General features: G+C 39.5%; 1 protein-coding gene across 5 annotated transcripts in view; it reads right to left on the minus strand.

Annotated features, from left to right (window-relative positions):
• The window catches only part of LOC103539396 (TLE family member 4, transcriptional corepressor), a 101645-nt gene that overhangs the window by 64944 nt on the left and 16816 nt on the right, over window positions 1-19885 (minus strand). For all 5 annotated transcript variants that reach the window (XM_030467494.1, XM_030467495.1, XM_030467496.1 and 2 more), the window contains one exon: window positions 4484-4546. In XM_030467494.1, coding sequence (XP_030323354.1) covers window positions 4484-4546 — 63 coding nt within the window. The remainder of the gene's footprint in view (window positions 1-4483; window positions 4547-19885) is intronic.

A 19885-nucleotide genomic window follows, 5' to 3' on the forward strand; every position in this document is an offset into this window, starting at 1 on the left:
CAGCTGAGACGCATAAACTAGCAGAGGCATGATCTGTAGTTTTAGATCTAAGCCAAACTGCACCTTACTGGCTAGATCAGTCAATGATGCTAACATCAAACCATCAATACCATACTAAATTAAGTTACAAGTGAGTGCTAACAACCTCTTTCTATAACCTTGCAGACACCCCTGCCACCTTTTGCAAGCGTAAGTATTTTGTGCACGCTGGTATCTCCCAACACCACTGTGGAAAATGACTGTTGCAACACAGGAAGCCTGCGACCGCAGCAGAAAACACATCGCCCCTGAGACCCGTCTCATGCCTCAACCACAAAGTCACTCTTTCCCATCAAAATGGGAAGCTCATATTTCTTGGTGATGTTTTTTACAGTCTGCCTAAGATGGAGTCAGTGTAAAAACAAGGTAACCACTTGACTGAATATTTAGGCAGGCTAGGAACTCTATTTTCAATATATGCTTAGATGATGTACAGCACAGTAAAACTGACTGAAGCTTGGAGAATTTCCTGAATACTTTACTGGATTGCCCCTTGAAACAGCAGACACTAATACACAGTGGGGTGATGTATTGTAATTGCATCCTTTTTGCCAGATCTCTAGCGATTTTGTCCACGATTTCTTACTTCTAAGTGAGTTATCACAAGCCATTGATTCCTTGCGAAGTTAACAAGCAATAAGACAAGTTAACCTGGTGCTATTATGTGGCAATAATGTTGCCATCAGTGCATGTAACCACTGTATTTTGTTCATTTTTCCCTCAGGTACAATACAAAGGAGCCTGATCACGTTTTTCAGACACCATTCCACAATTAGACAGTATGCAAAAGGCATAAACAGCGAAAGCATGCCATAATACAATTCTCTATTAATCTCGATGATTAAATGAAGAGACTTCCATTAAGACATGCACTTTTAAAAAACTCAAATTAAGATAGAAAACAAGACTAGCACAATCCTCATGTCTGGAGATAGATTCTAGTCCTGGTTTGGGCCAGGATAAAGGTAGTTATTTGTCTTGTACTTTGGCTTTCAGCTAAGTCTGTTGTAAGTAGCTGCACTTGCTGAAATTAACAGCAAGTTTCTCAGTCAGTGTGTGCTTCTAGGACTGATAATGCTCCATGTTTACAGTTACTGCAGAACCAGAGCCACTGATCAGTTCTGAGGAATATTTGGGACTCCAGAAAGAGAAAATTAGTAAAGAGGTCACACCTGCAGCCCTCCTTGGGGTAGGAATGGACAAGATAAATAACCAAAGTTGACCAAATAGAGTATTCCATCCCATACACGTCATACTCAGTGTAAATTTTAGGGATCACGAGGGTCAACCTCTTCCCTTCCTCTTCTTCACCTATCCCTGTTTGTTTTGGCATCCTGGGAAGATTCCATTCATTCGTCTGCCTGTGGTCCTGATCCGTGCCAGCCCATACCTGTGTGTTCCTGCCTCCAGCTCCCAACTGCTGCTGACTCCAGGAGTCCAGCCTGGACTTTCCCAGGGCTGCCCTGCAGCATCAGTGCTGACGTGAGAGTTATTAGAACGAAGGAGGGAGGGACATGGTATCAATGTTCCTCTGTATTTACATATATTTAGTAATTTTTCCTTTTGATCAGTACTGTTTTACTAAAGCTGTGTAGTTTAGTTTCCAACTCGAAAGTCTCTCTTCCTTATTCTCTCTCCTCTCTTTATTAGGGAAGGGAGGGGAATTAATAGAGAGCATTTGTTATTCAGTTTAATTGCTGGGCCAGTGTTAAACCGTGACAGTTCTCTTTTGCCTCACCAGAACGTCCCAATTTAAACTGATTTAGGTGTGTCTACTAGCAGAAATCAAACAATTGCCAGCATTTTCCTAACCCTAATGTGAAAACTATCACGATCAACAGCAACATCAAGACACGTGAAAAGTTTTCTTGTGCTTCCCCTTTCATCCTCTCTCAGCTGTCTAGCCCTCCACCCCCTTTTACTAAGTAAACTAGAAGGCACACTTGTCTCCAGGCAAAACGGATGGATATATTGGTTCAGAAACTCTCCCTTTTGTCTTTTCCAAAGCATGTATAAAATGCTTAAGCTGTAGTTTTTTTTGACTCTCCATCCATCTCCTCTGTACATCAAAGAACTTTGACACCATGCCACATTATGGGCCATGGATTTAAAAAGCAGAGGCACACTAGCACAGAAGCCAAACAAGAGCCTGTTTCCATATCTAAAACTGCTTAACTGAAACCTCTGCTATGAAGTATAACAAAGTAAACAGCAGTCATCACTGGGTGGTACTGTACCCACGACAGAAGTGGGACAACGTCCTTTCCTAAATTGATAGTTTGGATCATCTCCGTTGCCTATTTTAATAGTTCTTATAACTAGCTATTAACAACAAGCTATTGCAAGGTCTAAGTGCAGAATTACTTTAAATTGCATGGTCTCCATGCCTCACTTAATGGCCGGGAGGCTGTTAAGCCATGACCAGAGCCTTCAGCTCATAATTCACAAGCTACTGAGTGTTAAGCACCACAAGGGAGATTCTTATGGATGAAAACAATGAAGTACAATATGCAACATTCACAGTGTATGCTCCCTGTAAGGCGGGGACTTCAAATGTGCCATTATCTTCTTTCAGAAGAATGACTCCAGGGCCATGAAGCTCCAGGGACAGGAGAGCACAACGCACAGAGAGTGCAGAAAAACAAGAGAGACTATGCTCATTTAGTGGGTTCCCACTAGCATCAAAGATCTACAGATTTTTTTTTAACTTCCTCAAATCCACATGAGCATGCAGAGGAGGGTGGAGGCTACAATTTCCAAAATCAAAGGCCGAAATCTATCAGTCACTGTAAATCAAACACATCTTCCTTTAAATGTATTCTAAGCCCTTTTGCATGTCTAATTGGCAAGAAACACCTACTCCCAGAAAGCACATGGGCTGGGTTTGAGAAAGCAAAGCAAGCAGAGCAGCATGACTTACTTGTGTACAGTAATAAAGTTTTGTTTAGCATTTCAGTTGAAAATAGATGTACCAGTAGCAGCACTACACTGGCACAAAGTTTCTAAACATGGTATCATACACTCTAGAGAAGATGCCTCTGTTGTGGAAATGCTCATCCCATGTTTTTGCCAAAATCACAGCTTTGGCTGCCAAGTACTCACCCCTGCCTTTGTTTCAAAATCGTGTCATTTTAGTTCTTGTTTTAGCATGAGTATGAATCAGCTTTACACCTTGCTTTTACATGCTGTGCTATTTCTGCACAGCTAATAAAACCCTGTAACTAGAAATACAGAGATTCTGTAGTAGTCACAGTGCAAAATCAACAACTGCTCATTTTAGATTCATGCAGGACTTGAATTCCCCTGCAATGTACCTAGATCATAACACATCACTTCGTTTCCATAAATCCGCCTTTATAAACAGGGAGTACAGTGGCACTCATTAACATTGTCAGGTTCTAGTTTTGCTAGCATTATTCTTATGTCAAACACACTCAGATGCACACACACAGCACATTAGCTGAATGCTAATATTGAGCACACAGCCTGTAGTTTGCAGTATGATGAGCAGCTCTCTTGAAAAGCAGTAGCATTTTATGGAACAACTGAAAAGGTGGGGGAAAGAGTCACAGCATGTTCTCAGGCATGATGTTTTACATATGCAGTACACAACTTCCAGCTTTGACTTTTCAGCCACTGATTCTACTGAAATGAAACCATGCATTAAATACATGCATGCCAATGTGCACCAGTAGACCCCAGTCTTCAGCCCCTTTCCTCCAGCAGGCTGGGCAGGGAAAGCCATTATTTACCCAACCTCTCCTTTCATAAACCATGCTTTATTTTCACTTCATACATGCCTGGGGTTCCAAAGCTCCCTTGCTAGAACCGTAAATCCCAGTGCCCCTCAAAGTATCTACAATGCACCCAAGATGATACCAGTAAATCAAAATTGGCAGAAAATTAGTGCTTGGGGAAATTAGCTCACAGCGAGTTTCAATCTTCTCTATGTATTCCCCAAATACACAGGAAACAGAAAAGGATTTAAGGTAATAAGCAATCTGGGCAGAAAGGCAGAAAAAAGTTGCATTTGTACGCCTACCGTGTTGAACAATACTACTCAGTATAGCAAAATAGAGGTTTCTGCCAAACTTTAATGTCCTCTGCCAAGAATGTAGCACAAATTATGCCTTTCCAGAATTTTTGCAAGCTATCCCCTGATTTCAAACCAATAAAGTCATAAACGTGAAAAAACCCTCCATTGTACATGAGAGCAAAATATTTAAACAACTGGAATTTTGCTTAGCACATTACATGTTCTATTTCATAAATATATTTAAACCATACTATAATGACCTTGGAGTTACAGTGATAAAAGCACAGTGGAAGGTTGTCTACAAGCACCAAAAGATTCATAAGGGAACAGTTTACCCAAAGTCACACTTTTGTAATAGACACAATGAGACAATCATTTAGATCAACACCAGTACAAATGACAACCTACCTCTTGGGACAGGAAGGGAATGACTTGTGCACATATAGCATTCAGCCTCTTGACAATTTCCGCCTGAAAGTGACAAAACAAAGAAGTTCAGTTACATAAATTCTCAGATGTGTTTGTCACCCATGAAAACAGAAGATAAATTTGTTTGGGTTTTTTCCACCTTTAGTCATCTTCTGGCCAGGAGGTATTATCAAAATAACATAAGTATTTGGACATCAAGTCAACAATACCTAGGAAGCTAATAATTTCTAATGAAAAAGTTCTCCTTAAAAAACACAGTTAAGAACTAAGTCAAAGACAAGTTAATTCTGCTTATGTAATGAGAAGCATATGAAGAAAAAATCTGAAGGATATGTAACAAGATAAGCAAAATACTGTGTATCAGACTAAAATCTTCCCCCTAGGAGGCAAAAAGGATCATTCCAAATTACAGAAATGACACTGTAAGAGATGGAAAAAGTAAAAGTTACTTCTATGCTAACACTGCATATCATGAGAACATTAGCAACACAATGTACAACTGATAATCATTCTACTACACAGGAAGGGATACTGCAGTCTTGTTACCAAACCCGAGGTTAATAGTATTTACCTTTATGTTACAAAATGTTTTATTTTCATACCCAGAGATAATATCTTATTATGTTTTATTTAATGTGCAAGCCTCAATAAAGATGGAGGAAATCTTACGTCAGAACACAGGAATTACACCTCCAGAAACAGAATATTTAAAACCACATAGACTTCCTTACAATAAATCATAATTGTAATATAATAAACTGTAAGCAGGATCAGTTCCTCATTATATTGTAGGACAGAATGCTCTTACTCTTGCAAAGTCACTAATCACATGATGAAGACATAACAAACTTGTTCAACTTAGCCTTCCTTTTTTGAACGGCGATTGTTCCAGCCTTTCTGCTATGTTGTGTTTTAAACTGCACACTCCTAGAAAAGAACCTACAGAACAGAAAGGCTAGGACTAAAAATCTCAGAACCACATATAAACACGCCACTTATAAATATGCCACTTACACAGCTAGATCACTAGAAAACATGGTATTCTCGAAGTATAATAAATATGCCACTTACACAGCTAGGTCACCAGAAAACATGGTATTCTTGAGATATGGCTACACATGGAGCTAACTCTGCCCTCTCATGCCCACTGGGATGCTCTCCAGTTAATACACACTGCTTTGCAATAGAATTTCTTCATTCCCCTGAAATCCATTTAACTCCTGCAGGTTATTTACACAGCAATTTCTATGTTGCACTGTCTCAGTATCTTCTCACTGCCTATGCAAGTCCTCATCTTGTTAAAGTTATGTATTTTAATACATTTTTCACACTCATCTACTAAAACTTTTTTGTGTATTCAGCAACAAAGGTACCTTAAAGGACACCTGAGGATGTGTTCTGTTCACCACAAAGCTAAGTTACCTGCCAGTTTCAAAGGTCTAGATGTGCCTATAACATCAGATAACCCACCAGGTAAAACTTAAATACCCCTTTAAATAGACAGTGTTCACTGTATTAGTTGACACAGAGATTTACGAACTGCTTGTTACACAGACCAACACAGGGAGCAACAAGATGAGCACACCTAAGCTTCAGACAGAGAAGCTGAACGATCCAGTGAAGAATTACTTAAGAAACAATATTTGATTATGGAATTATAGACCATAATATAATGCACAGATGCAAAGAACCTGTGCTGTAGTGGTTCAAGAACCATTAACTTAGTCATTCCTAAACTTTGGGTCCCAGCCACCCTGCTTTTTTTTTTTTTTTTTTTTTTTTTTTTATAAGAACCTTTTTTCTCTATGAAGAGAAACTCTCAAGTGCTGCTGCCCTGACTTGAGCTGAAGCCCCTCTGATCTGTCATTTAATGGGTGTCTTAGTTTAAAAAGGCATGTAATGCTTTCCTCTGCTGCAAAGCAACTCCTCCTACACCTCTTTAAAATGCCTGTCACAACCTTACTCACCTCCTGTGCAGCACCCGGAGGGAAACTTTTCCTTTGGCTGTGCCCAGAAGAAGACTACTCTTCCACCACAGCTACATCAGCTGCATGTCTCTACTGCACTGCTTAGGAACTGAGAATAAAATTGGCTGGAAGTGTCACACAGGAGTGCACCGTGTAAATTTAATAAGGCTTATAAATTCATAGATTTTAAGGCCAGAAAAGACTGTTACAATTGTCTGAGCTCAACTCCTGAGCAATACAGGCTGTAAAACTTCACTGACTTCTCTGTCAAACCTGTAAATTGTTGTTCAGCTAGAATATAGCTTAGTCAACACAAAAAATTTTATTCAACTCACTTGGAGATATTTCTTCTCAATTTAAGCACTGAACTGCAGCTATTTCAAACTATTTCAGGTACGATGTTTTTCTTTTGATTGCTTCCCTCCCCAACAAAAGAACTATGTCTGTCTTCTACTGCTTTTCTGCCCAAAAAGTGGTTGAAACATATTTTCTCAATATTTAAACAAAAATTCACCTCTGGCAGATTCTGAGCCTGGCAAATGTTAAGCTAAAAAGCATTTCCAAAGAGCTATACGTAACTGAAAACAGGTGACTGAATACAAACAGTTACACAACTGTAATAAACCTCTTGATACCAATCCCACCGGAGTGTGCTGCAGTATATTCATCCTGTTTGTAGCATGGTGAGCTGATGGAGACAGTACCCTGTCAGGAAGGCAGGAACTCTGCTTTATGCTTAATCAAAATACTTTATAGTGCAGAATCCAACTCCCTAGGCTAGGGGACAGGGACCAGGAGCAGAGAAATCCCCACATAATCCAGAAGGAGTGACCTGCTCCATCACATAGATGTGCACAAATCTATGGGGCCAGAACCCAAGAGTTCTGAAAGAGCTGGTGGTGGTGCTCACCGAGCCACTTTCCATCATTTATCAGCAGTCTGATAAAGGCTCAGTGGAGAGATACCAGGAGACTGGAAAATTGTCAATGTAATACCCATATATAAGAAGGGTCAGGAGGATGATCTAGGAAATGACAGGCCTGTCAGTTCGACCTCAGCCCCAGGGAAGTTGATGGAGCAGATCATCCTGCATGCTGTTATGCAGTACATGTACAACCAGGTGATTAGGCCCAGTCAGCATGGGTTCATAAAGGGCAGGTCCTGTTTGACTTGCTTGATCTCCTTCTGTGATGAAGTAACCTGCTCATTGGATGAGGGAAGGGCTGTGGATGTTCTTTTCCTTGACTTCAGCAAAGCCTTTGACAAGGTTTCCCACAGCATTCTCCTAAGGAAGCTGTCTGCTTGTGGCTTGGAAGTGCACATACTCTGCTGGATAAAAAAATAGTTGGAAGGATGGATACAGAGAGTTGCTCCGAATGGATTTAAATCCAGCTGGTGGCCAGTCACAAGAGGTGTCCCCCAGTCCTCAGTGCTGGGACCACCCCTGTTTAACATCCTTATTGGTGATTTGGATGAGGGCATAGAGTGCACCCTCAGTAAATTTGTAGATGGCACTAAGTTGGGTTGAAGTGTTGATCTGCCTGAGGGTAGGTAGGCTCTGCAGAGGGATCTAGACAGGCTCAATTAATGGACTGAGACCAACTGCATGAGTTTCAATAAGGCCAAGTGGTCTTGCACTTGGCTACAACAACCCCCTGAAGTGATACAGGGTTGGAGAGAAGCAGGTGGAAAACTGCCCAGCTGAGAGGGACCTGGGAGTGTTGATCTACAGCAGGCTGAACATGACCCAGCAGTGTTCACAGGTGGCCAAGAGGGCCAACTCCATTCTGGCCTGCATAAAAACAGTGTGTCCCTTAGGACCAGAGAGGTGATCCTCTCTATATATTCTGCCTTAGTGAGACTGCACCTTGAGTACTTTGCACAGTCTTGGGTACCGCAGTATAAGGACACTGAGGTGCTGGAGAGAGTACAGAGTACAGAGAAGGCAACCAAGCTGATGAGGGGTCTGAAGAACAGATCTTAGAGAGTCCTGGAGAACAGGAGAGGCTGAGTGAAATGAGGCTGTTCATCTTGGAGAAGAGGAGGCTGAGAGGAGATGTCATTGCTCTCTACAACTACCTTAAAGGAGGTGGCAATGAGACAGATGCTGGCCTCTTCTCTCTGGTGACCAGTGATAGGACAAGAGGAAATCTCCACCAGGATAGGTTCAGGTTAGATATTAGGAAAAACTTCTTCACAGAAAGAGTGATTAAACATTGGAACAGGCTGCCTAGGGAGCTGGTGGGGGCACCATCCCTGGAGATGTTCAAAAGACAGGTAAATGAAGAGCTATAGTGGATGGTTTAGCGGCCAAGGGTTGTAGGGTAGACAGTTGGACTTGATAATCCTAGAGGCATTTTCCAATCTCGATGATTCTAAGATGCTTTAAGGTGTAGGCACTTATGATTTAGGTTAGCATCTTCATAGAATTATTTCTACTGCCGCTGGATGAGGCCTGAAAACTTGTTCCTTGTGTAAAGTACAAAGTCAGACACAAAATAAAACATGTCCACTACGCATTTCTGTGCTTATACAGAAAACCTTACATATTAAAACCAGCTTAGGATCTTCTCTTTTCTCTTAAGACATGAAGCCAATGTTTTTTTCATGAGCGACCTAACTGGCATGAGAAGGAAAAAGTATGATTTCATAAAATCAAGCAGTCAATTCTTCACATGAAATGCCAGAGTTGCCTCAGAAACATGGCTGCTTTCATGGTCATCTAATTTTGCCTCTTTTGTCTGACAGGACCAGGCTTTAGAAAGGCATCATTTATTTACAGGTTTTTCCACTGGGCTTTAGTTATTGGCCAATAATACTGTGGACATACACACTTCTAATGGTCTATGTTTTGAAATCAAGTCTAATCTAATGGCGCAGCGCCCAAACTCCTTTTTCAGCATAGCCATTAAAGGATGTAGGTTATTGCTGTTGTCACCATTGATATTTGTCATTGTAATGTAATTAGGGCCCTAAAATGATGCATTACAGCCCTTGGCACAGCTTCTATTAAAATCTTTTCTTCTGCTCACTGAACTGCGACCTGTTTTCTGATGAATAACAGACAGACAGCTTTAGGGTGAGGAGCAGATTCACAAAGAACTATTTTTCAGCTCTGGAAATAAAATAAATAAATAAATAATTTACTGAGGGCAACCTAAGATGAAATACAAGAGGAAGGGGTGGGGGTGGAAGGGTGGAAGCATACAGCACATTTGAATTTCATCTGACCACTTGAAATTCTGATTGCATCTGATGAATCTTTCTTAGGACAATATATTCCCAGCCTGTGAATCACATGGTTAATCAGGGCTCTAATCTGCTATCCATCAGCCTATGCCAGCACTGTAACTTCCAATCAAACTTATAGGTTATGTGGGTCACGCATCCCTGAACAACTATATTCACAGATACCCCATTTAAACCACCACAGATTCTGAAATGCTGTTGTTAGGGTTACTGAATGTTATAATACTATTCAAAGCTTTATGAAAGCTCCTGATAAACAGCTGCTAAATTATTGCCTGTGGATACAGTGTGATGCTCTGGAATAGCATTAATGGCCCAATAAAAGGGCAATTGTTCATGCCAAAATATAAAAAGGATAGCTTTTGTTGCCATGGTTTGTCAAATATGTTAACAAACACCGACACTTTTATTACTCCTTTTTCCTAAACACAAAAGATGTTTGGTTTTGCATAAAAACACACCAGCATGGAATCAGAAAAGATAAGGAAGATACAGGTAGAGAAGGCTTAGTCTGAAATTGTCTTTTAACTTATCTAATACAAGCTTCTAATCTTTGCATCCTTTGGGAGGCACCTACAAAAGACACTCTTTTAGCAGTTCTTAGCTCTTTTCATAGACATTTAAATACCATAAACATTCAGCATTTATTAATTATAATGTTAATAACTTTTTGCTTGTTTGCTAAGTGTATAAAGAGACAATAATAAAAACACTAAACCAGAATCTGATCCAAGTAAAAGAATGAAGAAGACCCATACCCCTTAACAGACTCTCAGCTATAGCGCAGGAACACAACACAAGAGCAACAGCTTAGGTCTCCATTTCAGCCAACTAATTCTTCTGGTTAGATGTTGCTTAATTGCCAAAAAAACACAACCTTTAGTTTGTAAGTGCCTAGAAAGCATTCTGAAAAATGCTCAGAAGATAAGCCTGTGAGCAAGGCCACATCTTAGGTCCTGTGAGGTCACGCAGCCCCTGAAGGGTGCTTAGCAAAGCTGTCATTGGGGTAGAGCCATGGCCCCACAGCTATCAGCAGAGGGGAGCGGAGCGTGTGACGGACCATTACACTCCTAAATCCCTTTGAGGATGGTAACAAAGGGGTTTCATTCAATTTACCCTTGCCACACACAGCTAACATAGGACATAAGCACACAGTAAAATATGGGAATGTGCTTAAGTGCCCTGATAAGTGTTTTAGCAAATGTCCAAACTTTTAACACAGAAGGGGACTAAAAGAGAAACAAGAGTCATATAAACTCCAGATACTAAAATACTCAGAAATGTTCTAATACATAAGGAGTTCAGAATCAATTTATTGAGTAAAAATCTCCATTCGCCTTCTTTTCTTGGCAGAGGAAAAAAAAGAGAATTAGGATTTTATTTATAGTATATAAACTTCAGGAAAATATTTCCACTATATTTCACAAAGTTCCATAGTTATTATAATTATAAAAAATTGCTAGTAAAGAATTACTACTGGAGGCTGTATGTTTGTCAGTGGAATGGAAACAAAACTACTATATATGTATTGGTAAAATAAAACAGAGTAATAAAACACTATTGGGCAACCCATTTCAGCAGCCAGCAGGAAAAAGAATATATGCAATTACACTTTCAGAAAAATAATATGAAACAACTGTTATTTCAAGGTTTAATTTGTTCTACACTGTGCATCCTTTGCCAAAAAGATCAATCTAGTTTATTAAGTGCTTACCAAGAATACATGCACACACCCATAATATCTAAACAGGCATTTCACAAATTAGTGAGAAAAAAAAATTACGCTGTATGAGACATACCACAATTTTAACTAAAGCAAGCAAAAAAGCTAATCTTAGTATTTTGCAGAAAATTACTTCTTCTTTCATAAAGAAGAATGAGTTTAGTTTTAATCACAGACTGCTGTCTGGAAGTGAAAATACTGCAAGCCTTGAATATAGAATATCTCTTCAGCCCTAGAGGAACGATGTTCAGAAACTGAGCAACAACTAGTTCAGCCTTGGTGTCAATGAGTGCTGGGCAGAAGGAAATTCTCTGGTGAAAAGAATACTAAACAGAAAACTTGTTCACCAAAACAATTGCCCAAATTTAGGAGATCTGAGTAATGTACACACAAGTTACACACAAGGCAGGACCACCAGACTCTGCTGAATAATCATAGGTACATTTTCTACCTCACCTTCCTATCAACCTTCTTCACAAACACCTCAGCTAAGCTCATGAAGTACTGTAGCTTCCTAACTACCCTTTGTGAGTTAATTTATGTGCTTATTTCACACAAAATGCTGCAGACAACAACCTAGGCAATAAATTGGAGTAGCAAAATTTTCAAAATCCATTTTCTAATGTACATCCCAATCCATGGGCTACTGAAGTGAATCGGTAAGACATGGATTTTACTTACTTTGTCAAGAACCATGTGGAGTTCAACTAAGCAAAAAAGGATACATATTGAATCATTCATGATTAAGACAATAAAAAGCAAGTCAAGTAAGGTGACATACAGAAATGCTTCAAGTCTGTCACTGCAGGAAGCTGATGGTTTTTGTTAATATTGACTTCTATAAGCATGCAGGGGAACAGAAATGCTTAATCTGGAGATCCCTATAGTCCTTCAGTTTCTCAGTCTGCCACCAGGCAGCAAGCTGCATCCCACACTGTCCTGCCACAATCACCTGCAGAGCATCCAAAAAAACCCAGCTACAACTGTAGCTCGAAATGGCAGAGAACAGCTTTACTTCCCTTCTTTGAAAGCAGCAGCAAACACAAGCACACAGGAACAAGTAAGAAGGTGACACTACTATGGGAGGTGCTGCTTCCAGTAGCAGAGGTTTGAAATCCTATATAAGGAATTATCCTTTCACCTGCTAGCAATCCTCAGCATTTCACAGCAATACTTGTTATTTGAAATAGGTCTCATAACCCAGGGATCAGAATTTTCTCACCACCCTCCACCAACTAAAGCAATCCAACTTCACAGTTTAGAAAAACAATACTTCTTATTTTAAGCTTATAAACCTGTGGCAACACACCAAAGAGACTTCAGCTCCTGGTAAATTCTTTTGCATCTGCATCCTAGCTGCATTTAGGTGAGAATTTCCCATTTTAATCTTCCCTATAAGATCTGAAACATGCTCATTTATGGCTCAACTCTTTCCCTCAAACAAAACTCCCTCCAAATTCTCTGATCACAGTTCTGCACAAAATGACACATGCTGGTCTGAGCCTGTCCTTCCAACTCTATCCATACAGTGGTGTTAACGTGCAACTTTTATTTTATTGGATACATAGTTGCCTATTTATTTACAACACAAGTTCCAACTCTGTTTCTCACAGGTAGATGGAAGTAGGCATATACTGCCATTCAATAGTTTCAATGTGAAGAACTGGAAAAAAAAAAAAAAAAAAAAAAAAAAAAAAAGAGAGAGAGAGAGAGAGAGAGAGAGGTAAGAGATAGAGATAGTCAAAACATCTTTCCCAGCAGACCTATGTTTAACTGAGGTGTTCTTAATCACTGTGGAAAAATATTCAGGAGGCAGCATTTCAGCAACAAGCTGAAAACCTCAAGCTAGTGAATCTCAGAAACCATGCTTTTAAAATGCATATATATGGTGTTTGGGAAGGGGGGTTCTGATGCTCTTTTTGAAGGTTACCACAAAATAAACAGTAAAATAGTTTTCCCTCTACAAAATAGAGCTGTCAGTGTCCACTTCTCACTTCTGATTCCCACCAGCACTTAAATTTCATTTGTAAATACACACAGAGGAAGACTCAGAAGTAACTACAGGTACCCAGTATCTTTCGCCAACCCTCTCTATTACAGCTACAGTGATTACTCTGGAGCACTACGCTCCAAATGGTAATCAGTGAAAAGCTGACACGCTATCACAGTTGAGAACTGTGAAGATTGTGCCAGACATCTAGTTACATTTAAATGGTTGTACTGTTCCTTACAATCTGCAAAAAACACTGCAGCCAATGGTAACATGTAACAGTCTGACATAAAAGAAACAAAATTAAGTTTCTCCAGCAAGAGTTGTTTTTAATGAACTACATAAAGCTGATCAATAAACTTATAAAAGCAGCAAAATCCCCCATAAAAACAGGGAAAATAACATGGCACATTAACCCAATTTATTTTCTTTCAGATTCATCTAGAGGTCAGGAATTCGCCCTTCTGCATCAGGGATAAGGTTATTACTTCTATTCCACCTCTGCTTTGCCTTTGGCTTACCTGCCTCAGCCCTGCACATCATGGAAGGTGAACCCTGCCTAACAATTGATAGGTACACTTGATTATGTTCGCTTACAGAAAATATAAATACTAGGAATCAGCACACTGATCTATTCCATGGATTTGTTATCTCTGGTTACAAGAAGTCTAACAATATTTTAAAACATCTCTTCTTCCTACCTAGCAATTCAACACTATGTGGAGAATTGTTATCTATTAGCTTAAGAAAACCAGCAAGAAAACCCAAAACAACAATCTAATATTTGTGTAGATTAGTTTTCCTTGAAAAAAAGGAAAGAACATTTTAACTTCTCTTCCTTTCCAGCTTCCTGAAGTACTACAAAAAATGATCAATACTCACATGCAGTTTCCATAGATTAAGGTAATGGGGAAAGAACAGTGTAACAGGTTTTATAGCAATGCTATAATCAAGCTTCAGTTTTGGATCCTTGCAATGACACATTCAAATAAGGCATGTTACTATCTCAGCTTTTAAACCAAGTGGAAGTAATACCTGTTAATTCTTTCTGAAGATAAATAAATGTTTCATACTCCCATTTCATCAAGTCCCAGTTCCTGGAGTAAAGTGATCACCTAAGAATCACATTACATTTAAGAAACTTTTCTCCCGTTCCTAACTAAAGAGCTTTTTTCTTTTTTCTTTTTCTTTTCCCTTCTTTTTTTTTTTTTTTTTTTTTTTTTTTTTTTTTTTTTTTTTTTTGGTAACCAACATATAGCAAGTAGAAGTTATCTAAAATACTAAGGGCTTATAAGTAAGGCATCATCATCATCTGCCACCACCCAGGTGATCTTGATTCACATTCTTGTTTTTTAAGAGGAACACTTGCAGAGACAACTAGCTCAATTGGAAGGGATTCTTGATGCAGTAGAAAGCTGCTGTCCTGAGAGCAACAGCAAACCAACAGTCTGTAGCTCTGACTCCTACTGAGGAGAAAACATTTATATGAATTGTCATGGTTCGTAATTTCAGTCATCATGGATCCTAACTAACTCTGCTGAAAATAACTCAGAGTTCAGCATTTCTACAACTGTTTTGGGTTGGGGTTTTTTTCTGTTTTTCTCCTAAGTGAAGAAGGACAAGGAAAGAACAGGTAATTTCATGCATAACACGTGAATATCTAACAAGTGGTAGTTTTCACAAGTGAAATAAATCTAAAATAACCAGGCAGTTTACAATTTTCTTCTTAACCTTCCTAAGAAGACAGATTTGCAAAGCAAATGATAAGACATTTGTAAGATATGCATGCTTAATTTGTTCAGGAAATTCACTAGTCCAAGACAGCTGGATACACTACGTACATCTTGATGTTCAATTCATTGGAATGGCATTCCCTCAGTAAAACTCCTGCCAGCACAGACTGAGTCAAGCAACACTAAAAGGCATTTAACTTTAAATTACACCAGTATTACTAAAGTTTTCAAATACTCTTCATCCAAGAGGGATTTCAACTTAAAATAACTTTTTAAAGAAACACAAATTTAAGAAAATGCCATAAAAAAAGCAGAAGAAGGCATGGAGCAAAGGAAAACCCTCTGCTTGGGAAACATGGATTTTATAAAACCTTTTCCAGTGCTGTAACTCCTTGTGAGATCACACTGTGTGGAGAGCTACTATGAACTGCATTAGCACAAATGCTCAATATATACCATATGTTAAGTGCGCTGTTCATCAGATAGCACCTACAAGCTTTACTAAAAACATCTAGAAAATGGAAAGTAGGTCAAATGTATGCAAATTAAAGGGGTAAATATTAAGCTCTACAAACAGATTAACACTGTGATAATAACACCTTTCTTCTTAACTGTGTACTTACCAGAAAAGGCATCAAACAGGATTCCTTCATAAAGCTGGTCCCATTTACACCCACGGCCCCCCTATAAAGATGTCTGGACCAGAAATACTGATTATGTGCCCAATTACGCTGTATGTGCTGCCCAGATAGAAAGAAAGCCTTCACTATAGTTTCACATGCACTTTAAATTGGCATAAAAACAGGCACTAATGAAGCTCTTCCCTACTCCAGCTATTCCTGTTCATCCCACCCTTGTGCTGCCAGCATTTTCGTGGCTATGTGGTTAACCAAGCAATGAATTTATCCAAATTAAAACCCAACCCCTGAAAAAAAAAAGAAATTGGTTTTGGTTTTTCTTTTTGCAAATAAAAATCCCATCCCAGATCCAGTTTACCATGGGGTTAACCCAAATGCAGGACCACCCCTTTAATTACCAATGCCATCTTCTGCCCACTTGAGCTGCAAAGAAAACTTCAGTCTCCGACAGGCAAAATCTCTAAGATGAGACTTTCTGTAAACACTCCTTTCAGCCAGAAATTAAGAGCACAGTAAAGAGAGCAAACCACACAGTGTCACTCCTGGCAAGCTGCTCATCCTGTTACCTATGCTGCCCTAGGCTTGGCAGGGCACCCCGCTTCTCTTCCTTCGCTATTCTGCAACTGAGATGTATTGCTAACAAATGCATCATAAACTTTTCACCTCTCATGTAAGCATCATGATCTGATTTAGGTGCAGGTTTCAAATAGTCTTTAGAGCCACCTGTTAGATCATCTGATAAAGCAAACCACAAATAGCCAATAGCACAGAGACTTCAAAACCATAAATAAATAAAAGCAAATGTACATTAGAGATGGAGATCCCAGCACAGTAATGGTCAGATGAAAAAAATCAAATTCTGTGGTCAAAGCTGTGAAAAAAAAACCACTTATAAAATAAGTTACCTTTTTTTCAGTTACAGCAGATAGCATGACAGACAGCAAAACCACATTTCCATGCCTGTTTTGTTTTTTGTTTTTGTGGATTTTTTAATGGACTTCTGGCTTTTTGCCCTGAAGTAATTTTATGGTTTTCCAAATGCAGTCCCTGAGCTTGCTTATTTCATATTTGGTTTACTAGGTCTGTAATCTTGCTATACTTTTAATCAAAAACAGTTCAGGCAAGCACTTATATAAAAAAAATACTCATTTGAATTCTAGTATTTTACACAAAATACATAGACGTTGTATCTATTTTGGTTTATGAGAATCTGTTTTTCACTAACTATTATAATTATTCCTTTTTATTACAGCAGCTTCCCATGACAATTAGAGACTTAGTTGTGCTATTCTGTTTGCATTCAAAATTTGCCAGAATTCAAGAAAGAAAATGTTAAAATCACTGAACTACCTACTGTCTGTTTGCAAACTTGTTTCTGTATAATCAGTACCTGTTTTCCAGAAAAACAAAATAAAAAGCCGGGGAGGAGGAGGAAATGAAAGAAGTTTGATGACTAGTGTATAGCTCAGACTGTTTCCTTTGTGTGAGTCTCCATGATGATGAAAGAGTAAGCTGGAAAATATTAACCTTCAATATAAAGGGAAGGCAGTTCAAAATGATGGATTTCTTTATTGAACTAAGTCAGTTTTCACTACTGCAACATAACCATGTTGCGTAGGTGAAAGCAAAGGGAAGAGAAATGAAAAAAAGTTTAACAGTCACCATCAAGGGATGCAGTGGCTTTACCATCACAAGTATAACTTCAGCTCATGAACATTAAACTGAAGGTTTTTTTAACTAGATGCATAACTGCCCAAGAAGATGGAGAAATACTCAGCACAGTAAAACACTGACAGCTCCTCAGCTGGCAGGAATCTGCTGTTAAAGCACACCTGTGAACACTCCAAGCACACTTCTGAACACCATCCACATGCACAAAATAGCACTTATCTTAACTCCATACCTGTAAACAAAGTTTTTTTTAAATAGATGCCATTTTCTGCCAATGCAGCCCAAAGCAATACAAAATTACTCTCAATATCCACTGCAGAACTTGTGTAGTCCATTTGATATGGCTGTTAATTAGTTTTTCTCCAGCTCTACTGACTAAACCTGTACCCTCAGAGATGACAGAATCACAGAATGTCTTTGGGTGCAAGAGACCTTCAAGATCATCCAGTCCAACATCTTTTAGTCTTGGTAAATTCACAGATGTTTTGCCTCCAAAACCGTCAGCATTCTGAGGAAGTGTAACCAAGAAAGGTAGCTGCAAAGGGATGCTCAGATAGAGACAGTGACCTATTTTACCATTTAAATCCCAGTGCACCGAAGTGGAAAAGCACATCAGTGTTTCAGTGGAGAGCACCAGATCTCAAACCTTCCTTCTATATTATAATGAAGATAGCCCTCAGACCAGTAATTCTTTTCCAAAACACAACTTTTATTTATGATTAAAACTACATTTACAGCTTCTCATGTGAGCGAGATATCCACATGATGAAGAGTGAAGACCCCACCAAAGCTGTAATCTTCTCTTGAACACTAAAACTAATTTGCCTAATCTTTTGGCAACTTATATTGTCATTATCTTCCTTCAACCTCTGTGACAAAAAATCAAGAAAGAGACTTGTACACTATCACTGTCCAATGGGCAGGGAGAAAATCAAATGAGGTTAAAAGGAGACTGGACAATTACCTACTTTAGACCTTCAACAAGAGCCTTCTTCAGACTAATTCTGCATAGAACCAGGAGACAAAGAAAGATTTAATAAATCCTGTATTTTCCCTAACTTTACAATGTAATTACTTGTACCAGAGAAACAAGATCCCACTGTGCTGCAACCACTGCACATACAACCACAAGCTCCACCTCTGGCAATTGCCAAGATTTGGGCATGCCGGAAGAAGGCAAGAACATGCTACCACAAGGAAAGAAAGTTCATTTAGGTTTTCCCCCAGATAACCCACACAGGTAAAAAAGTATTATGATCCCATTTTCCAGATGAAGAACAGAGGCTGAGAAGACTGACAACCAAGGACAAAATTCCTTACTGCAAATCAAAGTGTTGACTGCATTATTATCATAGAATTTTCAGGGTTGAAAGGTACCTTTAAGATCATCTGGTTCCAATCACCCTGCCATGTACTAGATCAGGTTGCTCAGAGCCCTGCCCAGCCTGGCTGCAAAACTTCCACGGATGGGGCTTCCACCTCCTCTCTGGGCAACCTCTTCCAGTATTTCACCACCCTCATGGTGAAAAAATTCTTCCTAACATCTAATCTAAATCTACCCTCCTCTAGTTTGAATCCATTCCCCCTTGTCCTAAAATGTCCCTCACCAGCTTTCTTGTAGGCCCCCATCATATACTGGAAAGCTACAATGAGATCTCCTCAGAGCCTTCTCCTCTCCAGACTGAATAACCCCAACTCTCTCAGTCTGGCTTCATAGGAGAGGTGCTCCAGCACTCTAATAATCCTCGTGGCCCTTCTCTGGACATGCTCCAGCATAATCATATCCATACTGTAAAAGAGCTCCAGAACTGGACACAGTACTCCAGGTGGGGCCGCATAAGACCAGAGGGGGACAGTCACTTCCCTTGACCTGCTGGCCATGCTTCTCTTGATGCAGCTAAGGATCCAGTTAATTTTCTGGGCTGCAAGTGTACACTGACAGCTTGTGATGAACTTCTCATCCAGCAGCACTCCCAAGTCCTTTTCCTCAGGGCTGCTCTCAAGCCAGTCACTGCCCAACCTATATCAGTATTTGGGATTGCCTCAGCCTTGGGATTGCCTTTATTGCTGAAAGGAACATCACTGGAACATGCAAATTGCAGATGGGATTGTAAAGACAGCAGAATTCACATGAGAGGCAAAACAAGGACAAAGCTGTCATGGGAAAGAGCATCCTGCCCCAAGCATCTTACAATAGAGAGAGATAAACACAGACACTTCTAATTGACTCCTATGTAGTAATATTTCACCCACCATTTCTTAACACATTGCTCTGTGGTAAGGGTTATGCTTCAGGAAATAGCATTCCTTTCACCTCCCACACAGAGAACTGAAGCAGTGAAAACTAGAGGTGAGGTCTCTAGAAGATATGTAATGGGATTTTTAAAAATGCCTAAGCAGACTAGACATG

This window comes from Calypte anna, chromosome Z (assembly GCF_003957555.1).
Source record: "Calypte anna isolate BGI_N300 chromosome Z, bCalAnn1_v1.p, whole genome shotgun sequence".
In the NCBI taxonomy this organism is placed as follows: domain Eukaryota; kingdom Metazoa; phylum Chordata; class Aves; order Apodiformes; family Trochilidae; genus Calypte; species Calypte anna.